General features: G+C 50.1%; 1 protein-coding gene across 1 annotated transcript in view; it reads right to left on the bottom strand.

The window, feature by feature from the left end:
• Positions 1-27010, bottom strand: part of LOC134990141 (ferroxidase HEPHL1-like) — a 209947-nt gene that overhangs the window by 54575 nt on the left and 128362 nt on the right. The window contains exons 10-12 of the mRNA XM_063950651.1: positions 18229-18379; positions 16192-16404; positions 14299-14521 (exon numbers count right to left, since the gene is read on the bottom strand). Coding sequence (XP_063806721.1) covers positions 14299-14521; positions 16192-16404; positions 18229-18379 — 587 coding nt within the window. The remainder of the gene's footprint in view (positions 1-14298; positions 14522-16191; positions 16405-18228; positions 18380-27010) is intronic.

Genomic DNA, 27010 nt, shown 5'->3' with positions numbered 1-27010 from the left:
GCCGTGGAGAGTTGGTCACCACTAGGGCGAGGTGGCAGAACCTGCGCCGGACCGGATGGTAAGGTACCCTCCATTTATATTGTACTCACATTACTCTTGTGTTTGCTTGACCTGTTGTTAGTGATTAGGTGAAGTAGCCGTCCCAGTAAATTGTTGCAGTTCATAGTAGTCAGGCTCAGTTTGTTGTTAGCCGTTGTTTAGTTGTAGGGAGGCTGCTGTCATTCTTTTCCCCAGGAGCGGAGTGGCGTATCAAGCAAGTTGACAAGAGTACCAGCGTGAGTATTATTTGTGAGTGTGTGTCCTTGTCCGTGTTGAGCACCGGTCGCGGGATCCCGCTAGGCCTAGCGGGCTCGCTCCCACCTCGGTGCGCAAGTGCCAAATAGGTGACGATTGGGTAGCTGAGGCCCACGGGCCGATGATGACATTCACCTAATCGGTGAACGTCGCAGCCACCCCCGGTGTGCCCCTGATTCCCCAGGCCAAGAGGGAAGTGGGCCCGCAGTGAGAGTATTTCTTGTTCCCTTTAGCCGGCAAGTTCTGGGCGGAGGTCCTGAAGACACGTCCTCTGAAATCAACGCTGCGCGGGAGGAGCGTGTGCCCGGACGGAGGTAAGCAGTGATTCACTTACACGGCCGCTGGCTTCATACACATCAGTATCCTTACATTTGGCGTAGTCGGCAGGATCCTTAGAGAAGATGGATCGAGAAGTGGACAAGCCGGAGGACGACGGTAACGAGTCCCCCGAGGAGGTGAAGGACGCGACCAGCAATCCGCCTCGGGACAGGATACCCATCGGGGCGGCCCTCAACCACCTTGACAAGTTCGACGGGCAGAATATGCCCTTGACGGAGTGGATCGAGCAGTTGGAAACCACGATCGACCTCTACCAGATTCCGAGGCGGGTACAGGTGAATTTGGCGTTGAAAGTCCTGACTGGCGACGCCCGGAAGACCGTGAGAGTACGCCCCGAGCGGCTTCGTAAGAGCCTGGCTGACGTCTTCACCATCCTGAGGGGCGTGTATGGGGAGAAGGCCACAACCACCACGCTGAAGAAGCGTGTGTTCGCGCGGGTTCAGAGGGAAGATGAGGAGCTGATGACAGGGGACCCGGATTCCACCTTGAGAGGTATTTTGATTGGTGGACTGAGGAGCAGGTCGCTGCGGAACTACCTCCAGGATAAAGTCGATGGGGATGGCGAGCTCACCTTCTTCGAAGTGTTAGAGATAGGGCTGAAGAAAGAAGAGAACGCGGAGCTCAGTTCCAGCGCCGTGTCTACACCACCCACTCAACCGATAGATAGGGTCCGGGCGCCAGAAGTTAGTCCCTTGGAGGGATGCATCAAGGAGCTGACCACCACGCTCCTTCTCGTCCAGGACGAAGTGTCCCAGTTAAGGCAGAGGGTGGAACGAGCCGAAAGCCGCGACGCCGACCCCGAAAGGAGGGGTTGGGACAACGAGGATTGGGCCAAAGAAAAGAACCCTCGGAGGAAAAAGGAGACGGAGACCGCTGGACGTCGGGGAGGGGAGGTGCGCCCGAGGGGACCCCGCGAGTTGGTGTGTTGGGAATGTGAGGAGCCTGGACATTTCGCTCGGGATTGCCCGGAGCGCCGCTCCGGGCGGGAGGGGCGTAGGAGACCTTTAAACTAAGGTCCCTCGCGGTAACGGGACAAACCGCGGGGGAAGGCGGCGCCCAAGTAGACGTCGTCAACTCATCGGACTTGTTCGGTGAGTGTCCCACGGTAGTGGCGAGGTTAGGAGGGAGGGATCAACGTTGCCTTTTGGATACCGGATCGCAAGTGTCCACCATGTCCGAGAAGCGGTTTAGGGAAGATTATGCCCATCTCACGACCACCAGTGTCGGGAATTGGGTAACCCTAGTGGCCGCAAACAACCTTCCCATTCCCGTAACAGGGGTCGTGTGGATTGAGGTGGAGGTGTATGGGCAGTCCCTTGGAAAGAAGGGGTTCGTAGTGGTGAGTGGCGAGGAGTTTCATCATGGGCCGGTGATTCTGGGGATGAACATCCTACGGAGTCTAGATTGAGTACTTGTACACGATAAGGGCCCCCAGTACTGGAAGTATCTGGGTGTGCAGAAGCCGGTGCAGCAAGCTTTCCAGAGGGTCGTCCAGCGGAACGAGGAGACCGCCTCCATGGAAGCCTTGCGCCCCCTCGGCCTGATAAAGACACGACATAACCAAAGGGTGAGGATCCCAGCGAGACAGGAGGTGATCCTGGAAGTACCCGTCCGTGCGCAGCAGCGGCTGGAAGGAAGGGAAGTTGTGATAGAACCTTGTTGGTTCAGACAAGTGGAGGCCGGGTTGCTGCTGGCCAGAACCGTAGCGGTTGTACGGAATGGCACCGTACCCCTGCGGGTGTGCAACCTGGGAAACTCACCAATCAAGATCCCGGGCAGGTCGGTGCTGCCCATCTAGAGGCTATCCCCGAGGGTGGCATTGTACCCGGCCCTAGGGTTACCTTGAAGCCGGACGCATGCGAGCCTTGGACGTTGGCCGTCGCCCTTGAGGAAAAACAGGAACCCACCGCGGAGTGGAACGGGGACGTGATCCTGAACCAGATGGATGTATCACTGGAGGGCCTTGGTACAGCAGAGGTGGACCGGGTGAAGCAAATGTTGTGGGCACGACAGAAGTCGTTCTCCCGCAGCGAGGAGGATTTTGGTCACACGACCGAAATAGAGCACGAGATCAACACCGGTGACAGTCTGCCCGCTCGGGAGCGCTATCGGCAGATTCCCCCGAAGCTGTACCAGGAGGTCAAGACCATGATCCAACAAATGTTAGCCAACGGCGTCATCAGGGAAAGTAAGAGCCCATGGGCTGCCCTCATCGTGTTGGTAAAGAAGAAAGACGGGACCATCCGATTCTGCGTGGACTACCGGAGGTTGAACAGCTGCACCGTCCGGGACGCTTACCCGTTACCCCGCATTGAAGAGTCGCTGGCGGCTTTAGGGAAGTCGCGCTTCTTCTCCACGTTAGACATGGCCAGTGGGTACTGGCAGGTGCCCGTCGCGGAGAAGGATCAGGCGAAGACGGCATTCGTTACGCCCATGGGGCTTTTTGATTTCTGTCGAATGCCCTTCGGGCTCTCCAATGCACCTGCCACGTTCCAGCGCTTAATGGAGCGCTGTCTCGGGGACTTGAACTTCGAGGCAATCCTCATCTATTTGGACGACATCATAGTGTTCGCCCCCACCCTGGAGGAACACTTGCATAGGTTGGAACAAGTACTCCAGCGATTGGAACAATACGGCCTCAAATTGAAACCACGGAAGTGCCACCTCTTGAAGTCCAGCTTGGAATACCTGGGCCATGTAGTCTCAGAGGAAGGGGTGCGGCCCACCCCCGATAAGATTGCCGCAGTCCAGGAATGGAGGACCCCGGGCAATGTGACGGAGTTGAGGGCATTTCTGGGATTGGTAGGCTACTATCGGCGGTTCATTCGAGACTTTGCCAAGATTGCAGGCCCCCTGCATGGACTGTTGCGAGGTGTTGCCACAGATGTGCGGAATCGGGCAGTGGCGTGGGACCAAGCACAGGAGGTTGCCTTCACGGGGCTTAAACAAGCCCTCACCCAGGCCCCCGTGCTGGCTTATGCTGACTTTGACAAGCCATTTATATTGTACACCGACGGGAGCCACCAAGGCCTGGGGGCTGTACTCTCCCAGCTGCAGGAGGGCCAGGAGCGAGTTATCGCATATGGGAGTCGGAGTCTCCGAGAGTCGGAGCGGAACCCTGACAACTACAGCTCGTTCAAGCTGGAGTTGTTGGCAGTCGTCTGGGCGGTCACCGAGAAGTTTGCAGAGTACCTGACCGCCACCGACTTCGAAGTGGTCACAGATAACAACCCCCTGTCGCACCTGCATACGGCTAAGTTGGGCGCCCTGGAGCAGCGTTGGGTAGCACGCTTGGCCAAGTTCTCCTTTAAGATCCGGTACCGGCCGGGTAAGGCGAATACCAATGCAGATGCCCTGTCCCGCTACCCGGTAGGGCTACCTACGGGGCCCACGGACGAAGAGAGAGAGGGTCAGGAGATCCCTGACCTTACCAGGATGACCCCCAGCCCGACCGGGCCCAGGGCAACACGCGGGATCCTACTACAGAAGGCCTTGCCGGATTGGGCTGCGGCACAAGGGCAAGACCAGGAGGTGCGGTGTGTGCGAGGGTGGAAGGAGCGGGACCACTGGCCGTCCGCCGCGGAGAGGCTGCAGCTTAGCCCGTGGGGCAAGAGGCTGGTACGTCAGTGGGAACAATTGGCCGTACGAGGAGGGGTATTGTGCCGCCAGGCTTATCTCGAGCATGAGCTCCGGAGGGTGTGGCAGGTTGTCCTCCCCAGAGAGTTGGCCCGTGGTCTGGTGACAGAGGCCCACGAAGAGGGCGCCCATTTTGGTACAGAGAAGACCCTGCAATGGGTCCGCCGGCAGTACTTCATCCCGGGTTTACAGACCCTGGTGGAGAACGTGTGTCAGACATGTAGGAGGTGTGCTGTTACCAAAAGTGGCGAACAACGGGCACCAGTGCAGACCATTCGGACCACCAGACCCCTGGAACTCCTCATGGTGGACTATGTCTTGGTAGGGGAGTCGGTGCGTGGGTACCAGTATGCCATCGTGATGACCGACCATTTCACCAAATTTACAGTGGTTGTCCCTACCATGGACCAGACTGCCGACACGGCGGCTAAGGCCATTGTGGAGCACTTTATCCGAAGGTACGGCTGCCCGGAGCGCCTCCATTCGGATCAAGGTGCATGCTTCCAAGGTCGGGTGATGGAGCGGCTGTGTCGCACCTATGGCATGAATAAATCAAGGACCACCCCGTACCACCCCCAGGGGAATGGAGCCTGCGAGCGATTCAACCGGACGTTGCTACAAATGCTGCGGGTCTTGGAGGCTGACAAGAAGCGGCGCTGGCCCGACTTTGTTCCGGAGTTGGTGTGGGTATACAACAACAGAGTACACCGGACCACGGGGTTCTCGCCTTATTTCCTGCTGTTCGGCCGACCAGAGAAGGACCTACAGGACCTCGATCTGTCCCTACCGGCGGAGGAGGAAGAGTGGACGCACAGTGGTTGGATTGAGGAGCAGAGACGCCGACTGACGTTCGCCCGGGAGATGGCAGCGGGGAACATCGGGTCCAACCTGCACCCTAGCCCCGGGAGGTCGTTAGGAGGACCATTCGCGGAGGGACAAAGAGTGTTAGTCCGAGAGAAACGTTCTGGAAACAAATTGAGCGAACGATGGGAGGTGATGCCATACATCGTGCAGCGGCGAGTGTCTCCTGACAACCCCGTTTACGAAGTAAAGGCGGAAGACGGGAGTGGGCGTGCCCGCACTTTACATAGGAACATGCTGCGTCCCTGCCTATTTGAGGACCTGCTCCCCATGGAGACAGTCCCAGGGGCTACTCTGGGAACGGAGGAGGATGATTGGTGGATTCCGCCGCCTGAAGGGGCCTCGGACCCTCCGCCATCGGGGGAGTCAGCCGCGAGTGGTGAACTGGTGACTTCTGTGCCAGAGGTTCCCGTCCCCACCTCAGCAACCCTACCCAGGCGTTCAACTCGAACTACCCTTGGGGTGCCGTCCCCCCGTTTCGCGGACCCAAACTTCGAGTGGGCTGCAGCTCGCATCTTTGTAGGGTCTACAAAGGAAACAGGGGGGGAAATGTGAGAGGGCAGCGGGACGCGGGGACGGGGGAAGTCGCTGGCCCCCGTTCCCCCCGGTCAGCGGCGGCATTGCGGCGGGTCCTCAGTGCGGAGGGGCTTGCATCCGGTGGGATTCAAGCCCCTCCAATCGCGGGCGAGGACGGCGCCGGGCGGGAGCCAATCAGGGCTCGCGCCCGGTCAGCCAATCAGAGCATGCCGCGACGAGCCAATCAGGGCTCGCCGCGTCATAGCGCCGCCCCCTCCCAGCGTCTTATAACAGACGCGGCGGAGCGGGAGCGGCCAGTCGGCGCCGGGGACGGAGCAGAGAAGAGCTCCAGAAGAGGAAGAAGGAACAGAAGAAAGAAGACGGCGGTGGTCCAGGAGAAGAGGCGGCGGCAGCGGCGACGGCAGCGACGGCCAGGAGGCAGAAGACAGAAGAGGTCCCAGCGCGGAGAGCCTGTCGACGGCCGGGAAGAAGACGTCGGGACGACTGCGGAAGAGGAGCCCACCGGAAGTCCCGGAGGAGAGTGTCGCGGTGTGTGGGAGGCAAAAGAGCTAACGAAGCTCCCCACCGCGGCCTCTCCCTACGGCCCGGTAAGCGGCCTCGTGCCGAGTCTCCAGCCTCCTCCTAGACCACCGGGTGATCGGGCGCTAGGCCCGTGGGCATAGTCAGGCCCTCTCGGCCTGTGGCCAGTTAGTCGGGCCCTTCCGGCCCGTGGGCAATAAGGTCGGCGCGTCTGGGCCTGTGAGGCCGCGTGCAGTCGGGGCTCCACCCGGCCCACGGCCTGTAAGGCCAGACCCGGCCATTCTAAACTGGGGTGCTGGGCGTTAGGCTCGCACTCCCATCAGCCACCCAGTCAGGCGGGCATTAGGCCCGGGGCATAACGGGCCGTAGGCCTGCGGGCCATAGGAGCACCCAGCAAACTACGGGGGTAGAGGATCATAAGGTGACCCAGGGTATTACGTTCGGGTCATCCCACGGTACCCACTAAGAGGAGGGAAAGGCCATCGGGGTGTTCTCAAACCAAGCGGGGCCCTGCCCTTTTGTGCACCTCCGCGAGCGAGCTGTGCGGCCGCTCGGGTGGGGTACATTGTAGGCTGGGCACGGAGGGTCGGCTGACCCTCACGCCTTGGGTACACTCCCAGGGTGGGGAAGAGCCGTGGAGAGTTGGTCACCACTAGGGCGAGGTGGCAGAACCTGCGCCGGACCGGATGGTAAGGTACCCTCCATTTATATTGTACTCACATTACTCTTGTGTTTGCTTGACCTGTTGTTAGTGATTAGGTGAAGTAGCCGTCCCAGTAAATTGTTGCAGTTCATAGTAGTTAGGCTCAGTTTGTTGTTAGCCGTTGTTTAGTTGTAGGGAGGCTGCTGTCATTCTTTTCCCCAGGAGCGGAGTGGCGTATCAAGCAAGTTGACAAGAGTACCAGCGTGAGTATTATTTGTGAGTGTGTGTCCTTGTCCGTGTTGAGCACCGGTCGCGGGATCCCGCTAGGCCTAGCGGGCTCGCTCCCACCTCGGTGCGCAAGTGCCAAATAGGTGACGATTGGGTAGCTGAGGCCCACGGGCCGATGATGACATTCACCTAATCGGTGAACGTCGCAGCCACCCCCGGTGTGCCCCTGATTCCCCAGGCCAAGAGGGAAGTGGGCCCGCAGTGAGAGTATTTCTTGTTCCCTTTAGCCGGCAAGTTCTGGGCGGAGGTCCTGAAGACACGTCCTCTGAAATCAACGCTGCGCGGGAGGAGCGTGTGCCCGGACGGAGGTAAGCAGTGATTCACTTACACGGCCGCTGGCTTCATACACATCAGTATCCTTACAATAAAACCAGAGCCCGCTTAATGCGGTCATTCAGGCCCCTCACATTCCAGTCGAGTATGCGGAGTCCATCAACCCCTGCAGCCATGAGTATAAGAAAGAAAGGACAGAAGGAGAAAAGAAGCAAGGGGCGAATATGGAGAGGCAGAAGAAGAGGAATATCCAAGGCAAGCAGGGCACGTAACAGAGAGGAACCCGAAGTGTAGAGAAGGAATGAGCAAGGGGACCACTGCGGCCCTCCTCCAGCAAGCAGGCAGAGCATCCGGAGACCAGAAGGCACATATAAGAAAAATCATAGACACATTGCAGTTCAAGAAAAAAAATAACACAGTGACACATAGAGCAATACATATACAAGGGAAAAAAAACCCCAAAACTGCCCAAACCGCCCCCTCCCTGCATATCCATCCCGAACTAGACACGCCTGGATCCCAAAAAACCCAACTAAACTAAAGCTGAAAACCTATAGCAACCCCAGGGAGTAGAGACAAGTATTGCCTCTACAAAAAGGCTATATCCTAGCATTCAGCTCCTAAACTTAAAGATCGTCCCCGCTACATGAATAGCAGGAGTACAAAACCCAGCAAACAATGCGACCCCTGAGAGAGAAACAGTCCTCAGTTAAGGGCCCGAGGTCTACGCTCCAGCCAGGCCTCCACCTCTTGAGGGGTATTGAAGAAGTGTGTGGAGCCATCATACACCACCCTTAAACGTGCCGGAAACAACATGGCATATTGGATTTGATGGTCACGAAGCTTCCTTTTGACCTGAAGGAACTGCGCACGCGACTTCTGGACATCTACGGCAAAGTCCGGATAAACAGAAATATCATGGTTGTCAAATTTCAAAGGACCCTGTGTGCGGGCCAGCCGCAGGACCGCATCCCGGTCCCTGTAGTGTAGGAAACGGGCTATGAAAGTGCGTGCAGGTGCGCACGGGGGGGGGGGGGGGGGGGGGGAGCCCAGGCATGGAAAACGGTGCGCCCTCTACACAGAAAACTGAGGACCAAAGTCATCGCGTTGAAATAATCGGAGAAGCCATGTTTCCAGGAACGATTCTGGGGAGGAGCCCTCCGTTCTCTCCGGGAGGCCCACAAAGCGGACATTATTACGACGTAGTCTTCCTTCAATATCAGAAAGCTTTGCCTTAACTGCCGACATTTGAGTTGTGAGATTGGAAACTGTATCTTTAAGAGGATTGGTGACGTCTTCTAGGTCGGAGATACGGTGCTCCGCCTCCCCCACCCGTTCACGAATCTTTTGCATGTCATGTCTGATTAAAGTGATATCCACCTGTACTTGGCCGATTTATCCATGACTCTGTGTTCGGACGTGGATATGGCCAAAAGAATTTGCTGCGTCGACTGGGACATGTCATCCTCTCGAGGAGGTGTCCCCGAGGGGGAAGGAGGGGATGGGGGAGCAGCACCCTGGGTGGGTTAGGAGGAGGACTGAGAGCCTCTAGCATATTTTTCAAGCTTAGCAGCAGCGGTAGCAGAAGCAGCACTGCTCCCACGCACCATGACGGGACACGGGTGGAACACGGGGATGGAGGTAGAAATAGCAATAACAGTAGAGGCCAAGTGCGAGAGCAATGCTACTGAAGGAATGCAGAGAGAGGACTCCCGCAGCGTTGATATAGAACAAACAATAAGTGCTCACCACAGGCTGTAAAATCTTCAGGCTTCCAGAGTCTCACTTAGGTGAATGAACACAAGCAGGGAAAATAAATCTTTAGTGGCAGCAGTCAGGCTGTATAATCAGCAGCAGGCTTTCAAGTGGACCCTCATGAAGAGTAGTGTAGATAGGGAAGCGCCAACCAGCAGTGTAGGTAGAGTAGGATAACTGCAGGTATCCAGGCAGCTCCGCAGGCAGAGTAGTGCAGACAGGGAGGCTCCGACCAGCAGTGCAGGGAGGCAGGGGACATGAGGAGGGACGGTCCCTGCAGATAGATGCACCCCCGCACTGTCAGCAGCAATCACCGCCACACAGGGACATTCAGCCCGCCAGTCGCAAGGTGGAGGGAGACAGGGGCACACGCCGACCTCCGGATCAGCAGAAACAGCAGAGGGCACGGGTGAAGGGAACTCCGGCCCAACACGTCCCCGGCCTCCGCTGTTAGTTCTCAATATGGCGCCGCACTTCCGGCGAGACGGAAGGAGTGAGGCAGAGCGGTGTAGGCCGCGATCCGTCCAGCGGCTGCCCAGGGCAGAAACACAGTCCCGCAGACCCCTCAAAATGAGCAGGGCTAAGAGTCACAAAGGGTGAGCCAGGTCAGGAGCGATCACCAGCGGGGGAATCAGGATAGAGAAAGCAGGATAGACGGAGCTCTAACTCCTAGCTCCTTACTCCATGCTCGGCCAAGCCACGCCCCCGCTATTTTGCTTTTAGACACATTATGTTGTGCATACTCCAGTGTTCCTGCTCTCCAGGGAGGCGTCATACTCTATCCCAAGATGGCCACCGAGATCTCTACAGGGGCCATCTTGTCTTTATTGTGTATAGTAATAGTGTTAGAGACAGAAGACTCCTGCTTAGTTCCTATGAAAAATCTGGTTAATATCTGCTATAAAGGTGTTATAGAATCCTGCACTGTTACATGTTTGTAGAATACTGTACACTCACGGGCTGGTGGTCTGTATGAAACCCTACTACTCTCAAGCTCCGCTACATCACCAGTGTACATCTAACAGTGAGTACAGCTGTACCCACTATCTGTCAGTAAACCAACATACTACTAGTTAAGTAACTGGGCTGTTCTGCACACACATCATTTCCAACAGCTTAGGTGCCCAGGTACCAAAATTTAAGTACACAAGCCTCAAGTTACTAGGACGCCCAGAGCAGCATACAGACGCCATTTTCAGCACATATGTAGTGCAGACTTCCATAGAGCACACAGTGTTTCCAGTCCAGTGTGTCAGCACAGAAGCTAGTCATTCCACAGAAGCTCCATAGAACATAGAGTAAAGACAGCACAGAGTTTCCAGAGCATTGTAGCAGCACAGAAGCATTTTAGTGTACAAAGGCTGCACAGTTATGTTGGTAAGAAGTTTGAACACACCCCACCCAAATCTAACTCTCTCTCCCCACCTGCACTGCACATGGGCCCTCATTCCGAGTTGTTCGCTCGGTAAAAATCTTCGCATCGCAGCGATTTTCCGCTTAATGCGCATGCGCAATGTCCGCACTGCGACTGCGCCAAGTAAATTTGCTAAGCACTTAGGAATTTTACTCACGGCATTTTCATCGTTCTGGCGATCGTAATGTGATTGACAGGAAATGGGTGTTACTGGGCGGAAACAGGCCGTTTTATGGGCGTGTGGGAAAAAACGCTACCGTTTCCGGAAAAAACGCAGGAGTGGCCGGAGGAACGGAGGAGTGTCTGGGCGAACGCTGGGTGTGTTTGTGACGTCAAACCAGGAACGACAAGCACTGAACTGATCGCAGATGCCGAGTAAGTCTGGAGCTACTCAGAAACTGCTACGAGGTGTGTAATCACAATATTGCGAATACATCGGTCGCAATTTTAAGATGCTAAGATTCACTCCCAGTAGGCGGCGGCTTAGCATGAGCAAATCTGCTAAAATCCGCTTGCGAGCGAACAACTCGGAATGAGGGCCATGGTTTTGCCCATTAGAAAACAATTTTGCAGCTGCAATCAGGTCTGAATTAGGCCCAGCAATCCCAAGTTTGTGAGTCAAGAGACTGTTGTTGTGGCCCAGAAACTTTTACCTAAACATGTGGACAGCATTACAGGCAACGTACCAAAATGGAGGTCTCATGAGGAGAATAAATTTAAGGTGTGTATTGCATAACACAAAATTGAGTGACTGCAGCATTATGAGTGATTACATAGACAAAATTATGTGTTTCTCAGCAACTATCGACTGATGAAGTGCAAATAGATGATAAAGAAATTGTTACAGCAATGTTACAGAACATAATGCCTTATTACAGTTTCAAGAACATGTGTCATGTGATTCAAGTGCTGAGTATACTGTATTGCTTTAAAAAAGTATACAATTTTGAAATTCAAGTTCAAGTGCTAGAACTGTTACAAGATATCACATCACATGGCAATAATATGAATTCTATGCAAATCAAGAAGTGCAACAACAAAAATGTCAGCCATGAGTGTCTCAGATAGCCTCAGAAAACAATGCTGGTATTATCGATTTGGGCGCAACAAGACATTTTAATCTGCAATGGGGAGTGGCTCACCACATTAACCAAATGTGACCCTATCATAATCCAAATGATTGGCAAGTGCTTACAGGTACAAAAGTTGGAACAATTAAAGCTTGCTTATATCTGAAACAAGAACAAAAGTCATAGAGATCAAAGACATGCTATATGTAAAACAGATGGGAACAAATCTTATTGGCAGAAGTGTCCAGCACAGAGAGGCCACCGAGTTTACTCTGCTAAAAGTAAGTGCACTGTGAGAAACAGAAAAGGAACCATCATAGCTACAGGCACAAGAGGTCATCAATTGTATGTCCTTGATAGCACTGTTATGCAATGATGACAACTGAGTCACAGTCACTGAAACTCGGGCATAGAAGATTTAGGCACCTTGGTTATGACAGTGTTCAGAAGCTACAGAATGCAATGGTCACAGAAATGTTAGTGACTAATACAGAGAAACCCATAAGTGAGAGCTGCACATTGGGGAAACAAGTCATCAGCAATTTCCAAGTCAGCAAGCAGATCTACAACACCACTCAAGATACTACATTCAGATGTGTGTGGTCCTATGGAAGTAAAGTCTTTAAGTGAATACATATACTTTGTGAAGTTTATTGATGACTTCACAAGGATGACACGTGTACTATACTTCATCAGATAGAAATCTTAAGTGGCAAAAAAGATTGCAGAATACAAGAGGCTTGTAAAAAATCGAACAGGTCACAGACTCAAGACCCTGAGATCTGATAACAGTGGAGAATATCTCAACAAATAAGTGGAAGAAATCTTAATAAAATATGGAATAGAGCATCAATTGACTATTGCCTATACTTCTTAATAAATTGGTGTCAATTAACATGTAAATCGTACATTAGTGGAGAGAGCAAGATGCATGCTAAAGGAAGCAGGCCTAGACAATAAATTTTGGAAAGAAGCCGTGTCCACAGCAGTCTATCTCGAGAACCGGGCTCCTACAGTTGCCCTAAAGGAAATCACACCTATTTAAGCGTGGTCAAAGGGTAACCCCAATGTAAAGCATCTCAAAGTTTTTGGAAGTATTGCCTATGCCCATATACCGAAAAAAAAGAAGATGCAAGCTGGATTAAAAATCGGTAAAGTGCATTATGCTTGGGTGTTGCCATGAAAGCCAAGGCTACAGATTATTTAATTCAAATACCAGACAGATTGTCTACTCTATAGATGTTATCTTCAAAGAAACAGCACAAGTTGAAAAAAGTCAGCTGGAATGCAAAGCAACTATGTGTCACTGTACATACCATTAGCTGAACAGATCTAAGTCAGAGACTATTAGCATGGAAGTTCAACCACAGAGGAGATCTTCTGCAAGATCAAATCTCGACAAACCACCTAAGAAATATGATGAAGAATTTGTAAACATTCCAGTCAGTGAGCCTCAAGATACAGTATCTAGAAACCAAAACTAAAGTTTGATTAGTGTGAATGGAAATCCACGATAGGCAAAGAGACTTCGTGATAGCGATAGCAATCCCAAGTTTGTGAGTCAAGAGACTGTTATTGTGGGATCAGTATGATTTACCTACAATCAAAATCCCAACAGTCAAAATACCGACAACAATTGACCGGTGGTCAAAATACCAACATGGTAAAATTACCAACATTTTAAATGTCGACACGGTCAAAATATTGACATTTAAAATGTTGACAGGTCAAAAAGTCAACACACTTTAAAAAAAAAAAGGTGTGTGTGATGACATAGGTCAACATGGACACCGTATAAGTGTACCGCATCCCCTCGCATGGCTCACTGCTCTCGCCATGCTTCGGGCACGGTGCTGCTCGGAACACTATTATATTCCCCCTCCACATCCACTGGGATGGTAAAGTATGAACAAGTCGGTTTCAATGAAAGAATCATTAAAAACTCAGGTTGTTTTTTTGACCTGTCGACATTTTACATGTTGGTATTTTGCCCATGTCGACAGTTTTAATGTCGGTATTTTGACCTTGTCGGTATTTTGACCATCGGTCAATGGTTGTCAGTATTTTAGCCGTCGGGATTTTGATTGTAGGTAAATTGACTGCATCCCTGTTATTATGGCCCAGGAACTTTTACCAATGGATCTTCTAAGAATTCCAAGCTATAGTCATGTGATATGTTGATGACTTTTTTTTTTTATGTGTTTAACCCAATTTATTTTACAGGTCACTACAAAAAAGCTCACATGTTTCTGGAACATGGAGAAACTTGTACCGAGGAGGGGTGTTGAAAGAGAAAGGTGCTACTCTGCAGACTCTGGTTTTCCTGTTCGCCAACCCTTTTTCCAAGATGGGCACAAGATATGGTGAGAGACAGACGTATTATTACCTGCTATAAAGCCTTTCCAGCATACCTGCACCGCTACCTGTTTGCAGCATACACTCACCAGTCGCTCAAGCTCCACTCCATCACCAGTGTACATGTAACAGTGAGTACGGCTGTACCTGCTACTGTATCTATCAATAATTGAACGCCACTGCTTAAGTAACTGGACTGGATTGTTCATAGTTTGAGGCATCCGCTGGTGTGCATTTATATAAATCTGCAATATCAACACCTGCACATACATCATTTCCAACATGTTAAATATTAGTGTTATTATATCTCAAACCTTTCTTGTTCTTGCGAAGGATCAGTGATGTTATGTTTCTCAAATTCCCAGACCCTACTGGGGGAATAGTCCCATTCCACCTCCTCTGCTGCGATGAAATAGTTTCTCGTAGTTTCATACCGGCGTTTCTTTGTGGTAGATTTATCACATGCCTGTACTGTATACATATGTTTCATCCCACTGACATAATGATCTGCAGTCTGACAGCCCACTTCAAATACACCTGGCAAAAGGACGTGGCTAGTATTAGTATGATTTTCATTGTAAGATATAAGTGGCTTGTGTCGTCACTATGTAATAGGTGACACCTCTCTTCACCTAAAGCTGCTGACATACACCACGATCCTGCGGCTCAGCCTGGAACCTAAGCAACAACCCACTCCTGCATAACGTAGACATGTAACTGGCCACACTAGACTCAACTATTCAGTGACCTGGACATATGTCTGGATCTTGGGGGTGACTCTGACTTGTTCGTAGCTGTGCTAAATTTAGCACAGCTATGATCAGGGACACAGACATGCGGGGGGACGCCCAGCACAGGGCTAGCCGACCCCGCATGTCAGGCCCTGTCCCGTCGCTGAAGTGCAAAAGCTTTTTCACTTCAGGAGTAGCTCCCAGCCAGTGCAGGTTTTGCGTGCTGGCCGGGAGCTACTCGTCGCTGCCCGGGTCACATCAGCTGCGTGTGACGTCACGCAGTCGCCTCGGCCTGCCCCCTGCACGGTCCGGCCACACCTGCGTTGGCCGGACAGCGCCCACAAAATCGCCGCACCCCCCCGCCCAGCGACCGCCTCTGCGTGTCAGTCAGGCAGAGGTGATCGCTAGGCAATGACAGCCGTCGGCTGTCAGCCATGCGCCAGTGCAGTTCTGACCTGATTGCTGCACTGCGAAGAACTGTGCAGCAAGCGATCAGGTCAGAATGACCCCCCTTGTCTGGTGCTACTGGGTCCTGCTAGTGTGATCAGAAGATGACCGCATGCACAGGCCAATGGAGAATGTCTGAGCACAAATTTGCCCTGGAAACATTATGTGTAACTAGGAAACATAGGGGTATGCTGGTGCCCCCTTGTTTACCTGAGTTCCCCTCCTTACATCATGTTTTTGTCCCATGCGGCCCTTTCCTCACTAACACAACCACACAAGTGGATGGGTCACTGGCCTCCACAAGATATGCATACTCCTCTCCTGAAATACTTTGGCAAACTGTGAACATTTTGAAGGTCGTTCTACAGTATCTCTGCCCACTTCAAAATAAGGTACACATGGATGAACTGGAGATGAAGAACCATAACAAAGAGGTTTAAAGACTCTAGTCAATAGAACCCTACAAATCATCCATGCTCCCATTTAATCAACCTCATCTGTGAGGCCATTCCTATTTGCCCCAGGGGCTGTCAATGAATATTGGGACTGAGGTACATAATAACTACATATATTTATGCTTTTTTTCTTTGCTTTTTATGAAACTCCATAATTATACAACCAGTGTGCTAGCAGAGTGATTCTCAAACTGGGTGCTACAGGACACTTGCAGGAATGCCACGGGTTGGTGGTCCAGGACCAAATCAATTATGGTCAATGTGATAGGCAAAACTAGTGTTGGTGGCTGCCATTCATAAAATATGTAGACCTACAGAGGCGCAACCCTGTCCACCACCAGTCCACCACATAACTGCACGTAAGGATGACTGATAAGCACAAGTTCCTTAATTTAATATTTTTTTCAGAATTTCTCAACAAGAAACTTTTGAGCTAGGGGTGCTGAGAAATAAAATGCAGTTACTCTAGGGCGCCGTGGTAAAAGAAAATTTGGGAACCATGGTACTAGTAGATTAAAGGGTATTGCTGGCTGGCTAACAAATAGATACGATCTGATATGGTGTTGTCTCATACCGGCTTCTTCTGGCTGCATGTGCGCCGTGACCGCTGTGTGCGGGAATAGACTGACGGAATCTCTAGTTATTCCGCCCAGGTTAAGATTATTTTGTTGGAAGTAGGTTCCGTGTATGTCAACCTCTGTGCCCACTCCCAGCAGGTGCCAGGAGACCCTGTCCAACCGGCACATGATAAGACCGGGCAGGTTTCCAAACATGTAGCCATTAACAGCTGTAAAGAAACACAGAACATAACTCATCAACATGTAATACATGCAAACATGTCTCTTCTTCTAATCACACATTTTTAGGGGTAGATTTAGTAAAGCATCTTAAAAGGAAAAGTGAAGGTGTTGCCCATTTCAGCCAATCAGATTCTAGATACTGTATCCTCTATCATTTCATCTATTGCAGTCTAGAAAACGATAGCTAAAATCTAATTGGTTGCTACGGCATAACAAATCCACTTTTCCATTTTTAGAAATTTCAGAAGTTTGTGGACATGAAAAATTTCCAGCAATTTTTAGATTATTTCATTTTTACACAAGGCTTATGGAGCCACAATCATCTGTTCATACAGCAAGTAACAACAATCTGTTTGTTAAATTATTATATAGTTCTGCGCTTCAACAGCCATGGTCATTCTTAGGTGTGCAGCAAAAAATGTATTAATTTATTGTCATAAAATGCCAATTACAAAACTGCAAATTACAGTCACAGCGCAAATGACGATTTGTCATATTTTGTTCCTATTATTTTGTGATTGTGACCAACTTCATGTGAAATGCATTTGTTTAGCTGGTTAAATTGGCAGGGTTTCAATATTTAAATTTCAAAACATCAAAAAGTATGCAGAGGTCTTTATCATTGAGATTTTTAACAATTATTTTCTTTACATAACTGCATAATAACAGGACCATTATTACATTTATTATGTAACAGACCGATAGACCCCGGTTCATGTTTTTTTTTAAATAGCCAAAATGTACCTTATATTTAAAGGAAAATATGACAATGCTAAAAATTTACAGCAGAGGGCGGTAAAATTCCAGATATTAAAATTCAAATATTAAATTAGTAAAATGGGGGTTGTTGATTCCTGGCAGTAGTAGTTCATTACAGCTAAACGCTGCCTACGACATGGCCACCACTCTCTACTTCCACCACTATGTCCTGCATTGGCCCATAAACGTAACAGCACATTTAAAGATTTATGTGCAGTTATAAATAGAATGTTTTATCCTAAGGTTAAAATATATATCACAGTGGAGGTTCAAGCCCAGTTGATTGGACAGCACTACATAATACAGATGGACAATGACCCAAAACATACTGCATATTTTGAACAAGGGAGGGAGGGTAACATCCGAAAGGAAAAATCCTCAAGATATCTGCCAACAGCCACCCCTGAAATGGCTCTGAAACCCCATACCATTCTCCCTCCCTCATAGGCTATAACCTCACCACACCTACAACACAGCGTGATGTCAAAAAAAATTAACCCCATCCTGCTTGGAGGTATAAAAACCCAGACTCGGGTGTTTAATCTACCCTGTGCATATGAAATGCACTCTGTCTCCCTACACTAGCACTCTGTATGTCTATTTTTTGTGCTGAAAATGATGTTACTCTTTTCATGAGTATCCGCATGAGCATATTATTACACTGTATATATGCATATACAGGTCGGGTATCCATTATCCATATACCCGTTAACTGAAATATTAACTGTTGTGATGTCATGATGCTGGCTGGAGTCCATGGCCAATTACAGACGGGTGGGGGAGTGGCTTTGCAGCCTTTCCCTTACCATCACTACTTCCAGCACCCGCCGCCGACTCTCGTTGATACACTGCTCCCCCTCCCCGCACTTACACCCCCGTCGACCCAAAGGATCCCTCCGCCGATGCGCCGGCCACCCCGTCACGGACTAGTCTGGATAACAGATATTCTGTTATCCAGAAATATCCCTATCCGGAATGCTCCTGGTCCCGAGCATTCCAGATATGAGATACTCGACCTGTATATGGATAATATAGGGCCACTGTGTGTTTACCGTGCATTTTATTTGATTCCAGAAATTCCTCATCGGTTGTGTTAATGGCTGATGGATTTGTAGAAAACATCTTAATATTTTCATCCAAGTACCAGCTTACATTTTCATCAAAGACTGTGAATAGCAGAACATATGTTTTTTCTATCTGTACCTGAAAAAAATAAAATATACAGTATCAGTATTTTTAGATTACATGTATATTTACTTAAAATGGTGTTATATATATATATTTTTTTTGCAGATCTGTATGATTTAACAAAATGAGTACAGTGGGTTCCCATACCCCTTGTATAAGTTACTCCGCTCCTAGGCATTGAGTAAGCTTTTGTGGTTACTTTATGCTGTGTTGGCAGTGAGCGGTATTGTGTTGCCAGATTGCCAGTAGTCTGTTTGGGTGATTTCTATACATAGATGAGTGTAGTAAGTTCTGTGAGGGATACAGGCAACAGAGCAGTAATACTGAAGTAGATGATTGTGATTGAATGTATTACGGCACAGAACTTGTGGGAGCTGCCACAATCTGCTTGTCATGTTTTACTGGGGGAGCCTAGTCTCAATATTATCCCCAGCACAGGCCAGCCAACAACCTGGGTTACTTGCATCATACGGACTGACCTTCTAAATACCCCCATCAGAGTCTCAGGACAGGTTATCAGGTTGTAATGTTACATGTCCTCCGAGCCCACCCAGAACTAAGGGGGAAATGTTACCTAGTCCCAGACGTGGATCTCTGATATGAAAGGTCGCTATAGTCACATGTAGAGCCCTAGCGGCACACTGTTTTGAGAACTTGTGCCAACTATTAAGGGATTGTCAACCATGCATCACCTTCCTGTACCCCACATACACAGTGTTGCCGAGAGAGTGGGGGAGATGGTACAAATTACCCGGGCCCAGGTCTGACAGAGAGTCCCAGTAGGGGCCCCAGGCCCATCCCCCTTACCTGGCAGCCGCAGCTACAGCTCTACTCCTCAGCCCAGCACATGCTGCTGTGTGCTGGGGTGCAGTGTGGCCAGGGAGGTGCTTAAAATACAATTTTTAAAGTATTTTTTTCTAAGGGTGCATGACCACGCCTCCTGTGATTAGGCCACACACCCTGAAAAGTACCTGGGCCCAGCCAGGCTCTCTACTGCCCTGCACATACCTCCCTGACTATCACCACTGCGGGTGTGGATCATAGGGTCAACTGTGTCTAGGTCCACAATGTTTAGGTTGACCACTATTGGTCGACATGTTTTCAAGGTTTGACCTGTCGACCTAGAACATGTCGACCTAGACACCCTGTCGACCTTGAAAACCTGTCGACCTAGTTACTATAGGTTACTAGTTAGTTACCTATAGTTACCACTATAGGTCGACAGTCACTAGGTCGACATGGATGGAAGGTCGACAGGGTTTCTAGGTCGACATGTGCTAGGTCGACAGGTCTAAAGGTCGACATGAGTTTTTCACATTTTATTTTATTTTTTGGATTTTTTTCATACTTATCGATCCACGTGGACTACGATTGGAACGGTAAAGTGTGCCGAGCGAAGCGGTAGCGGAGCGAAGGCACCATGCCCGAAGCATGGCGAGCGAAGCGAGCCATGCGAGGGGACGCGGTGCACTAATTTGGGATCCCGGTCACTTTACGAAGAAAACGACACCAAAAAAAAAAAAAATCCTCATTTCGACCTTTAGACCTGTCGACCTAGCACATGTCGACCTAGAAACCCTGTCGACCTTCCATCCATGTCGACCTAGTGACTGTCGACCTATAGTGGTCGACCTAAACATTGTCGACCTAGATACTGTCGATAAAACGAACCACACCCTCTATAATACTGTTCCTGCTTATCATTATGCCATTCATTGCAGAACATCAGTTTACATATGGTTACTAATGATTGTCATTTAACTCATTACTGGAATTATTGTCCTTTAATAAATATATGAAACGGAACTTTCTTCGTCCTCCCTGTTTTCACCTTACTCCAGCACCTACACCTTCGGTTGGTCCATGGTTAACGGATTAACAAAAACAGTCGGCCCTGACAGTAAGCACTGGCCCCATGGATCTGTCGGGTGACCAATTTACAGGAGGTGGTGCTACGGCAATCATCCTTTCCCGTCTGGAAAATCAGGAGTCCATACAGACACAAATTGTTCAGTTTATGCAAACTATGGCAGATCGTTTGGAGGCTCTTCATACGGCTATAAAGACACCACAAGTTCAAGTTCCAGCTCCGGTGGTCTCGGCTTCAGCATCAGTTTCTCCAGTGACAGTGCCTATGTCTCGCCTGCAGTTACCTTCGCCAAGTAAGTTTGACGGGACCCCAAAGCTTTGCAGAGGATTTCTGAACCAATGCGAGATCCAGTTTGAACTGTTGTCTGCTAGTTTTCCATCAGCCCGTTCTGAGATCGCATATATTATTACCCTCCTGTCCTGTCAGGCCTTGGAGTGGGCATCGCCACTGTGGGAGAGGAGAGATCCTATTCTCTCTAATTATAAAGAGTTCATATCATCCTTCCGGAAAATCTTCGATGAACCAGGTAGAACCACCTCTGCATCTTTGGAGATTCTCCGTCTTCGTCAAGGTTTACGTCCCGTTAGTCAATATATTATTCAGTTTCGCACGTTGTCTTCAGAGTTAAACTGGAATAAGGAGGCCCTGGTTGAGGCATTTTGGAATGGACTCTCAGAAAGAATCAAGGATGATTTAACCATTCGTGATGTGCCAACTAAGCTGGATGAATTAATTTCCATCTGCAATAAACTTGATCTACGCTACAGAGAGCTATGTTCAGAGAAATCCAAGGTCGAGCGATCTAGTCCACGCTATCGTCCCAGACCTCAACAAGATTCTTCTTCATCTCAGTCTCCTGTGATGACAGAAAAGCCTATGCAGATCGGGTGCTCTCGCCTCACGGAGGAGGAACAAATTAGTTGTCGTCAGGGTAACCTCTGCATGTACTGCGGGTCCACCGAACATTTCATTAAGTCTTGCAAACTCCGGCCGGGAAACTCTCGCTCCTAGCTTATTCAAGACAGGTTAAGCTAGGAGTTACTTTGGAATCACGTTCCGGGAAGGCGCCAACTTTGCCTATTCATTTTGAAGTTCCGAGTTCTACAGTTAAAGTTTCTGCTCTCCTAGATGCCGGTGCAGCCGAGAACTTCATCACCTCAGCCTTTGTTATACGATCTAAAGTTCAAACCGTGCCTCTGGAAGTACCAGTTTCTGTTACAGCAGTGGATGGAAGTCAAATTCCAGACGGCATAATTACTCATCGAGCCGTATGTCTCAAGATGAAAGTTGATGTGCTCGATTCCGAATATATTTCCTTCCTTGTGATTCCCAAAGCCTCTCATGATGTGATACTTGGATTACCTTGGCTGCAGAAACATAATCCACAATTCAACTGGCAAACCATGGAAATTCTTTTGTGGGGTTTATCGTGTACCAAGGATTGTTTAGCTTCAGTTACACTCCTACGGTCAGTCAGTCTTCCCGAGTTACCTTCAGTCTATCAATCTTTTGTGGATCTCTTCAGTAAACAAGCGGCTGACTCCTTACCCCCTCATCGCGAATGGGACTTCCCAATCGATTTGGTGTCGGGCAAAACACTAGGGTGCGATTTTATCCACTGTTCATTCCAGAGACTCAAGCTATGTCTGATTATGGGGGTCATTCCGAGTTTTTCTCTCGTTGCCAATTTTCGCTATGCTGCGATTTGTTGCAAATTGCGCATGCGCAAGGCACACAGGGCGCATGCGCTTAGTTATTTAACTAAAAACTTCGGTGAATGATTGACAGGAAGTGGGTGTTTCTGGGTGGTAACTGAGCGTTTTCCGGGAGTGTGCTAAAAAAACGCAGGCGTGTCAGGGAAAATCGCGGGAGTGTCTGGAGAAACGGGGGAGTGGCTGGCCGAACGCAGGGCGTGTTTGTGACGTCAAACCAGGAACTAAACGGACTGAGCTGATCGCAATCTGTGAGTAGGTCTAGAGCTACTCAGAAACTGCAAAGAATTATTTATTAGCAGTTCTGCTAATCTTTCGTTCGCTATTCTGCTAAGCTAAAATACACTCCCAGAGGGCAGTGGCCTAGCGTGTGCAATGCTGCTAAAAGCAGCTAGCGAGTGAACAACTCGGAATGAGGGCCTATATACAAGATAATTTATCCAAAGGATTTATTAGACCACTTCTTCACCTGCAGGAGCCGGATTCTTTGTCATTATGAAGAAAGACGGTGGCTTACGACCAAGCATAGATTATCGCGGACTTAATGAGATCACTGTGAAGAACAGGTACCCACTGCCGTTAATTCCAGAATTATTTGACCGGGTAAAGGGAGCTACAGTGTTTACGAAACTAGATCTTCACGGAGCCTACAATTTAATTTGCATCCGTGCAGGGGATGAATGGAAGACTGCCTTTAATACCCAGGATGGGCATGACGAATACCTTGTAATGCCTTTTGGTCTTTGTAATGCTCCTACAATTTTCCAAAGCTATGTGAATTAACTTTTTCGAGATCTTCTCTACAAGTGTTTAGTAGTGTACTTGGATGAAATCTTAATATTCTCCAAGGATCTGAAGTCTCACCGTCTCCAAGTTAAAGAGGTACTGACTCGCCTGAGAAAAAATCGACTATATTGTAAGCTGGAGAAGTGTACATTTGAAGTATCTTCTATACCGTTCCTTGGTTATATCATTTCCAGATCAGAGTTATGTATGGATCCTGTAAAGATACAAGTTATCCGAGACTGGTCCACTTCTACGACTCTTAAGGGGATTCCGCGATTCCTTGGCTTTGCTAATTTTTATAGGAAATTCATTAAGAATTACTCTACGTTGGCCGCTCCCATCACAGCCCTAACTCGCAAGGGAGCAAATCCTACGAACTGGTCTTCTGAAGCAATCAAAGCATTCTCTGATTTGAAGCAAGCTTTTGTGTCAGCTCCCATTCTTCAACAGCCGGATTTGAACAGTCTCTTTCTAGTGGAGGTAGATGCATCTATGCAGGGCCGGATTAACAATGGGGCGGGTGGAGCTGCAGCTCAAAGCCCCCCATGAAAATAGGCCCAGACTGTGCTAGTAGACTTTGGTGACCATAAAAAAAATATATTTTCTTGTCACCATCACTGGCTGCCTGAAGAGAGAGAGCCCACTCCCTCCCTCACCCGTTCAACCCACCCAGTGCCCACATACACCCCACTAGTGCAGCGCAGTGGTACGTGCGGATCCAGTGGCTGGCCCTGGCCGCTGGTCGAGGCGGTCCAGTCCCTCCCCTCCACTTACATTTCCTCCTCTTCCTCTCACCGGCCGCCTCCCCTCGGGACGCTGCAGTTGCCGCGCAGCAGGGGTTCACAGGAGCGAGATGTAAATAATGGGGCCCCGCTGCTACCGCAGAGGCTAAATACGAGGACCCGCTGCTGCTGGATCTACACTACAGATGGGGACCACTGCTGCCGGAGCTACAATACAGATGGGGACCACTGCTGCCGGAGCTAAAGATGAGGACCTGCTGCTACCAGCGATATTGGCGGGGACCAACTTCTGTAAGAGGTACAAAATGCTGCAAAAGGTACAAAATGCCACCTGTCCTGATGGTGAGAAGGGTTACACAATGCTACCTGTAGGTGGGCAGGAGGAGGAGGGGGAAGATTTAGGGGATGGCTGTCTCGACCCTTTCTCTGTCTCCCCTCTTCTCTCTCTCTCTCTGTGTCCCCCCCCCCCCTTCACCTCTCTCTCTGTCTACCCCTTCTCTATCTACCCCTTCTCTTTCTCTGTCTCCCCACTTCGCTCTGTGCTCCCCACCTCACTGTGTCTCTCTCAACCCCTTCTCTTTCTCTGTCTCCCCACTTCGCTCTGTGCCCCCCACCTCTGTCTCTTTCTCCTCTCTCTCTCTACCCCTTCACTTTCTCTGTCTCCCCCCTTTGCTCTGTGCCCCCCACCTCTCTGTCTCTCTCTCCTCTCTCTCTCTCTGTCTCCCCCCTCCTCACTCTCTGCCCCCTTCGCCATCTCTCTCTTTCTGACTTGCCCCATCTCTCTCTCTGTCTCCACCCTCTCTGCCCCCCCCCCCCCCCCCCCCCGAGGTCAATTCAATTCGGCGCAGATTGAATAGCGCCGGGAATTAGCTTCTGGAGCTATTCAATGCAGCACGCAATGACAGCCGACGGGGATGCGAATAGGAATCAATACAACACTCCTCGCGCAATGCTGATTTCTGACCTTAGCATGGTGGAAACAGTATCGCCCAGGCACTTATGTCTGAGAATGCCAGATCTTGCGACAAAACACCATGTTTAGTCAGTGAGAACCGGCCTCGTGGCATCGTACTGAATTGTATAGCCCCGGGAGCTAATTTCCAGCGCTATTTAATCCGCACAGAATTGAATTGAGCCCTCTGTGTCTCCCCCTTCTCTCTCTCGCTCTCTGTGTTTCCTCACTGTCTCTGTGTCTCCCCCTTCTCGCTCTGTCTCCCACCATTCTTTCTCTCTCTCACTTCCCCTTCTCACTCTCTCTCTGTCTCCCACCCTTTTCTCTGTCTCCCCCTTCTCACTCTGTTTGTGTCCACCCTTCTCTCTCTGTCCCTCTCTGTGTTTCCCCATTTCTTGCTCTCTGTGTCTCCCCCTTCTCGCTCTCTCTGTCTCCCACCCTTCTTTCTCTCTCTCTTCCCCTTCTCACTCTCTTTCTGTGTCTTCCACCCTTTTCTCTCTCTCTGTCTCCCCTTCTCTCTGTTTGTGTCCTCCACCCTTCTCTTTCTCTCTGCTTCCCCTTTCTCTATCTCCCCCCTTCTCTCTCGCACCCTCTCTGTGTCCCCCAGCCTTCTTTCTATCTCTCACCCTTCTCTCTCTCTCCCTTTTTTCATTCTGTCTCATTGACTCCCACTTTCTTATACCCTTTCTCTCTCCTCCGCTTTCTCTCTCCTCTCTCTCTTCTCCCTCTCTCCTCTCCCCTTCTTTCTCTATTCTCCCTTGTCTCTCCCCTTTCTCTCTCTCCCATCTCCCTCTCTCCCCCTTCTCTATCTCTCTCTCTCTCTGACTCATCCCCTTCTCTGTATTTCCATATCTCCCTCTTCTCTCTCCCTCCTCTCTCTCTTTCTCCCCTTCTCTTTCTCTGTCTCTCCCTCCCCTCCCCTTTCTCTCCTCTCTCTCTTCCACTCACCTTTCACCCCTCTCTCTCTCTCTCTCTCTGTATCTTTCCCTTCTCTCTCTCTCTTGCTGTCTTCCTTTCTCTCCCTCTCACTCCTGTTCTCTCCCTCTCACCCCTGTTCTATCTCTCCCTCTCACCCCAGTTCTCTCTCTCTCTGTCTCCTTGTTCTCTCTCTCTCTCTGTCTCCCCGTTCTCTCTCTCTCTGTCTCCCCGTTCTCTCTCTCTGTGTCTCTCGCCGTTCTCTCTCTGTTTCTCCCGCCATTCTCTCTCTCTCTCTGTGCCTCCCGCCTTTCTCTCTCTCTCTTGGTGTCTCCCACCGCTCTCTCTCTCTGTCTCCCACCGTTCTCTCTGTGTGTCTCCCGACGTTCTCTCTCTCTGTCTCCCGCCGTTCTCTCTCTCTGTGTCTCCTCATTCTCTCTCTCTCTCTCTCTCTCTCTCTCTCACTCTCTGTCTTTCTCACTGTCTCCTCGTTCTCTCTCTGTCTCCCCCACTTCTCTCCATCTGTGTCTCTTTCTCTCATTCTCTTTTCCCATTCTCTTCCCCTTCTCTCAATCCCACTCTCCCCTTCTCTCTCTCTCTGTGTCCCCCCTTCTCTTTCTGTCTCTCCCTCCCTCCCTTCCTCTTTCTCTCTCCCTCTCTGTGTCTCTCGCTTCTTTCTGTCTCTGTGTCTCCCCCCTTCTCTCTCTCTGCTTTAATATAAGTATGCCAGGGAAGGTTAGGGTTAGGCACTAGGGTGAAGGTTAGTGTTAGGCTCCGGGAATGGAGGTTAGAATTAGGCTGTTGATGGGGAAGGTTAGGGTTAGGTTGCATGAGGGGAGGATTAAGGAGAGGGTAAGGGGCAGGGTTACTTTACTTACCAAAAGTGTCAGTATTCTGACCACCAGCATCCAGCTGTCGGGATCCTGTTCCCAACCCATAGAGGAGCACATACAGACTTAGGCACTTACAGACATTGCAAGGCACATATGGACATAGGCCATGGGGCATCTCTAGAGAGGAGGGGACCCCGTGTGCAGACTCTGTGTGTGGGCTGCCTCCTCATCCCGTAGCCGTCGTGCCGCTGCTAGTGCTCTGAGTGCTGTAGACTTTGGCACAGTGCCAGAGTCTACAGCACATGCGCAGCTGCTCCATTTTTACAGAGTCCTGTGCATGCGCTGTATACTCTGGCACTGTGCCAGAGTCTCTAGTGGTCAGTGCGCTAGCAGCAGTGCGACAGCTATGGGAGAGGAGCGGGCCCTCACATGGTCAGCGATGGACTCCAGAAAGGTAAGTATAGGAGAAATGGGTGCAGTGTGTGCGGTGTGGGCCCATGTGCACCACACACACTGCACTCATTATAGAAATGCCAATTACATAGGCACATACAGACATAGCAGGGCACATATGGACATAGGGGAGCACATACAGACATAGGCACATAAAGACAGAGGAGCACCTATATGCATACTGTAGGCACATACGGACATAGAGGACCACATGAGCTCCAAATTTTAACTTGCCATTGGAATGACTTTACACCCCTGGATGCCACCGCACAGCACAGGACACACCATCACATCATTAGTCACACCACCACTGCACTGGTCAAACCCCTTTGGTGGCACACAATAGGCCCTTCAACAATTTCAGCTCCAGGCCCTTGTGGAC

Source organism: Pseudophryne corroboree, chromosome 2 (genome assembly GCF_028390025.1).
Source record: "Pseudophryne corroboree isolate aPseCor3 chromosome 2, aPseCor3.hap2, whole genome shotgun sequence".
NCBI classification, from domain to species: domain Eukaryota; kingdom Metazoa; phylum Chordata; class Amphibia; order Anura; family Myobatrachidae; genus Pseudophryne; species Pseudophryne corroboree.
The sequence above is the reverse complement of the archived record's forward strand: the minus strand, read 5'-3'. Positions and strand labels throughout refer to the sequence as shown.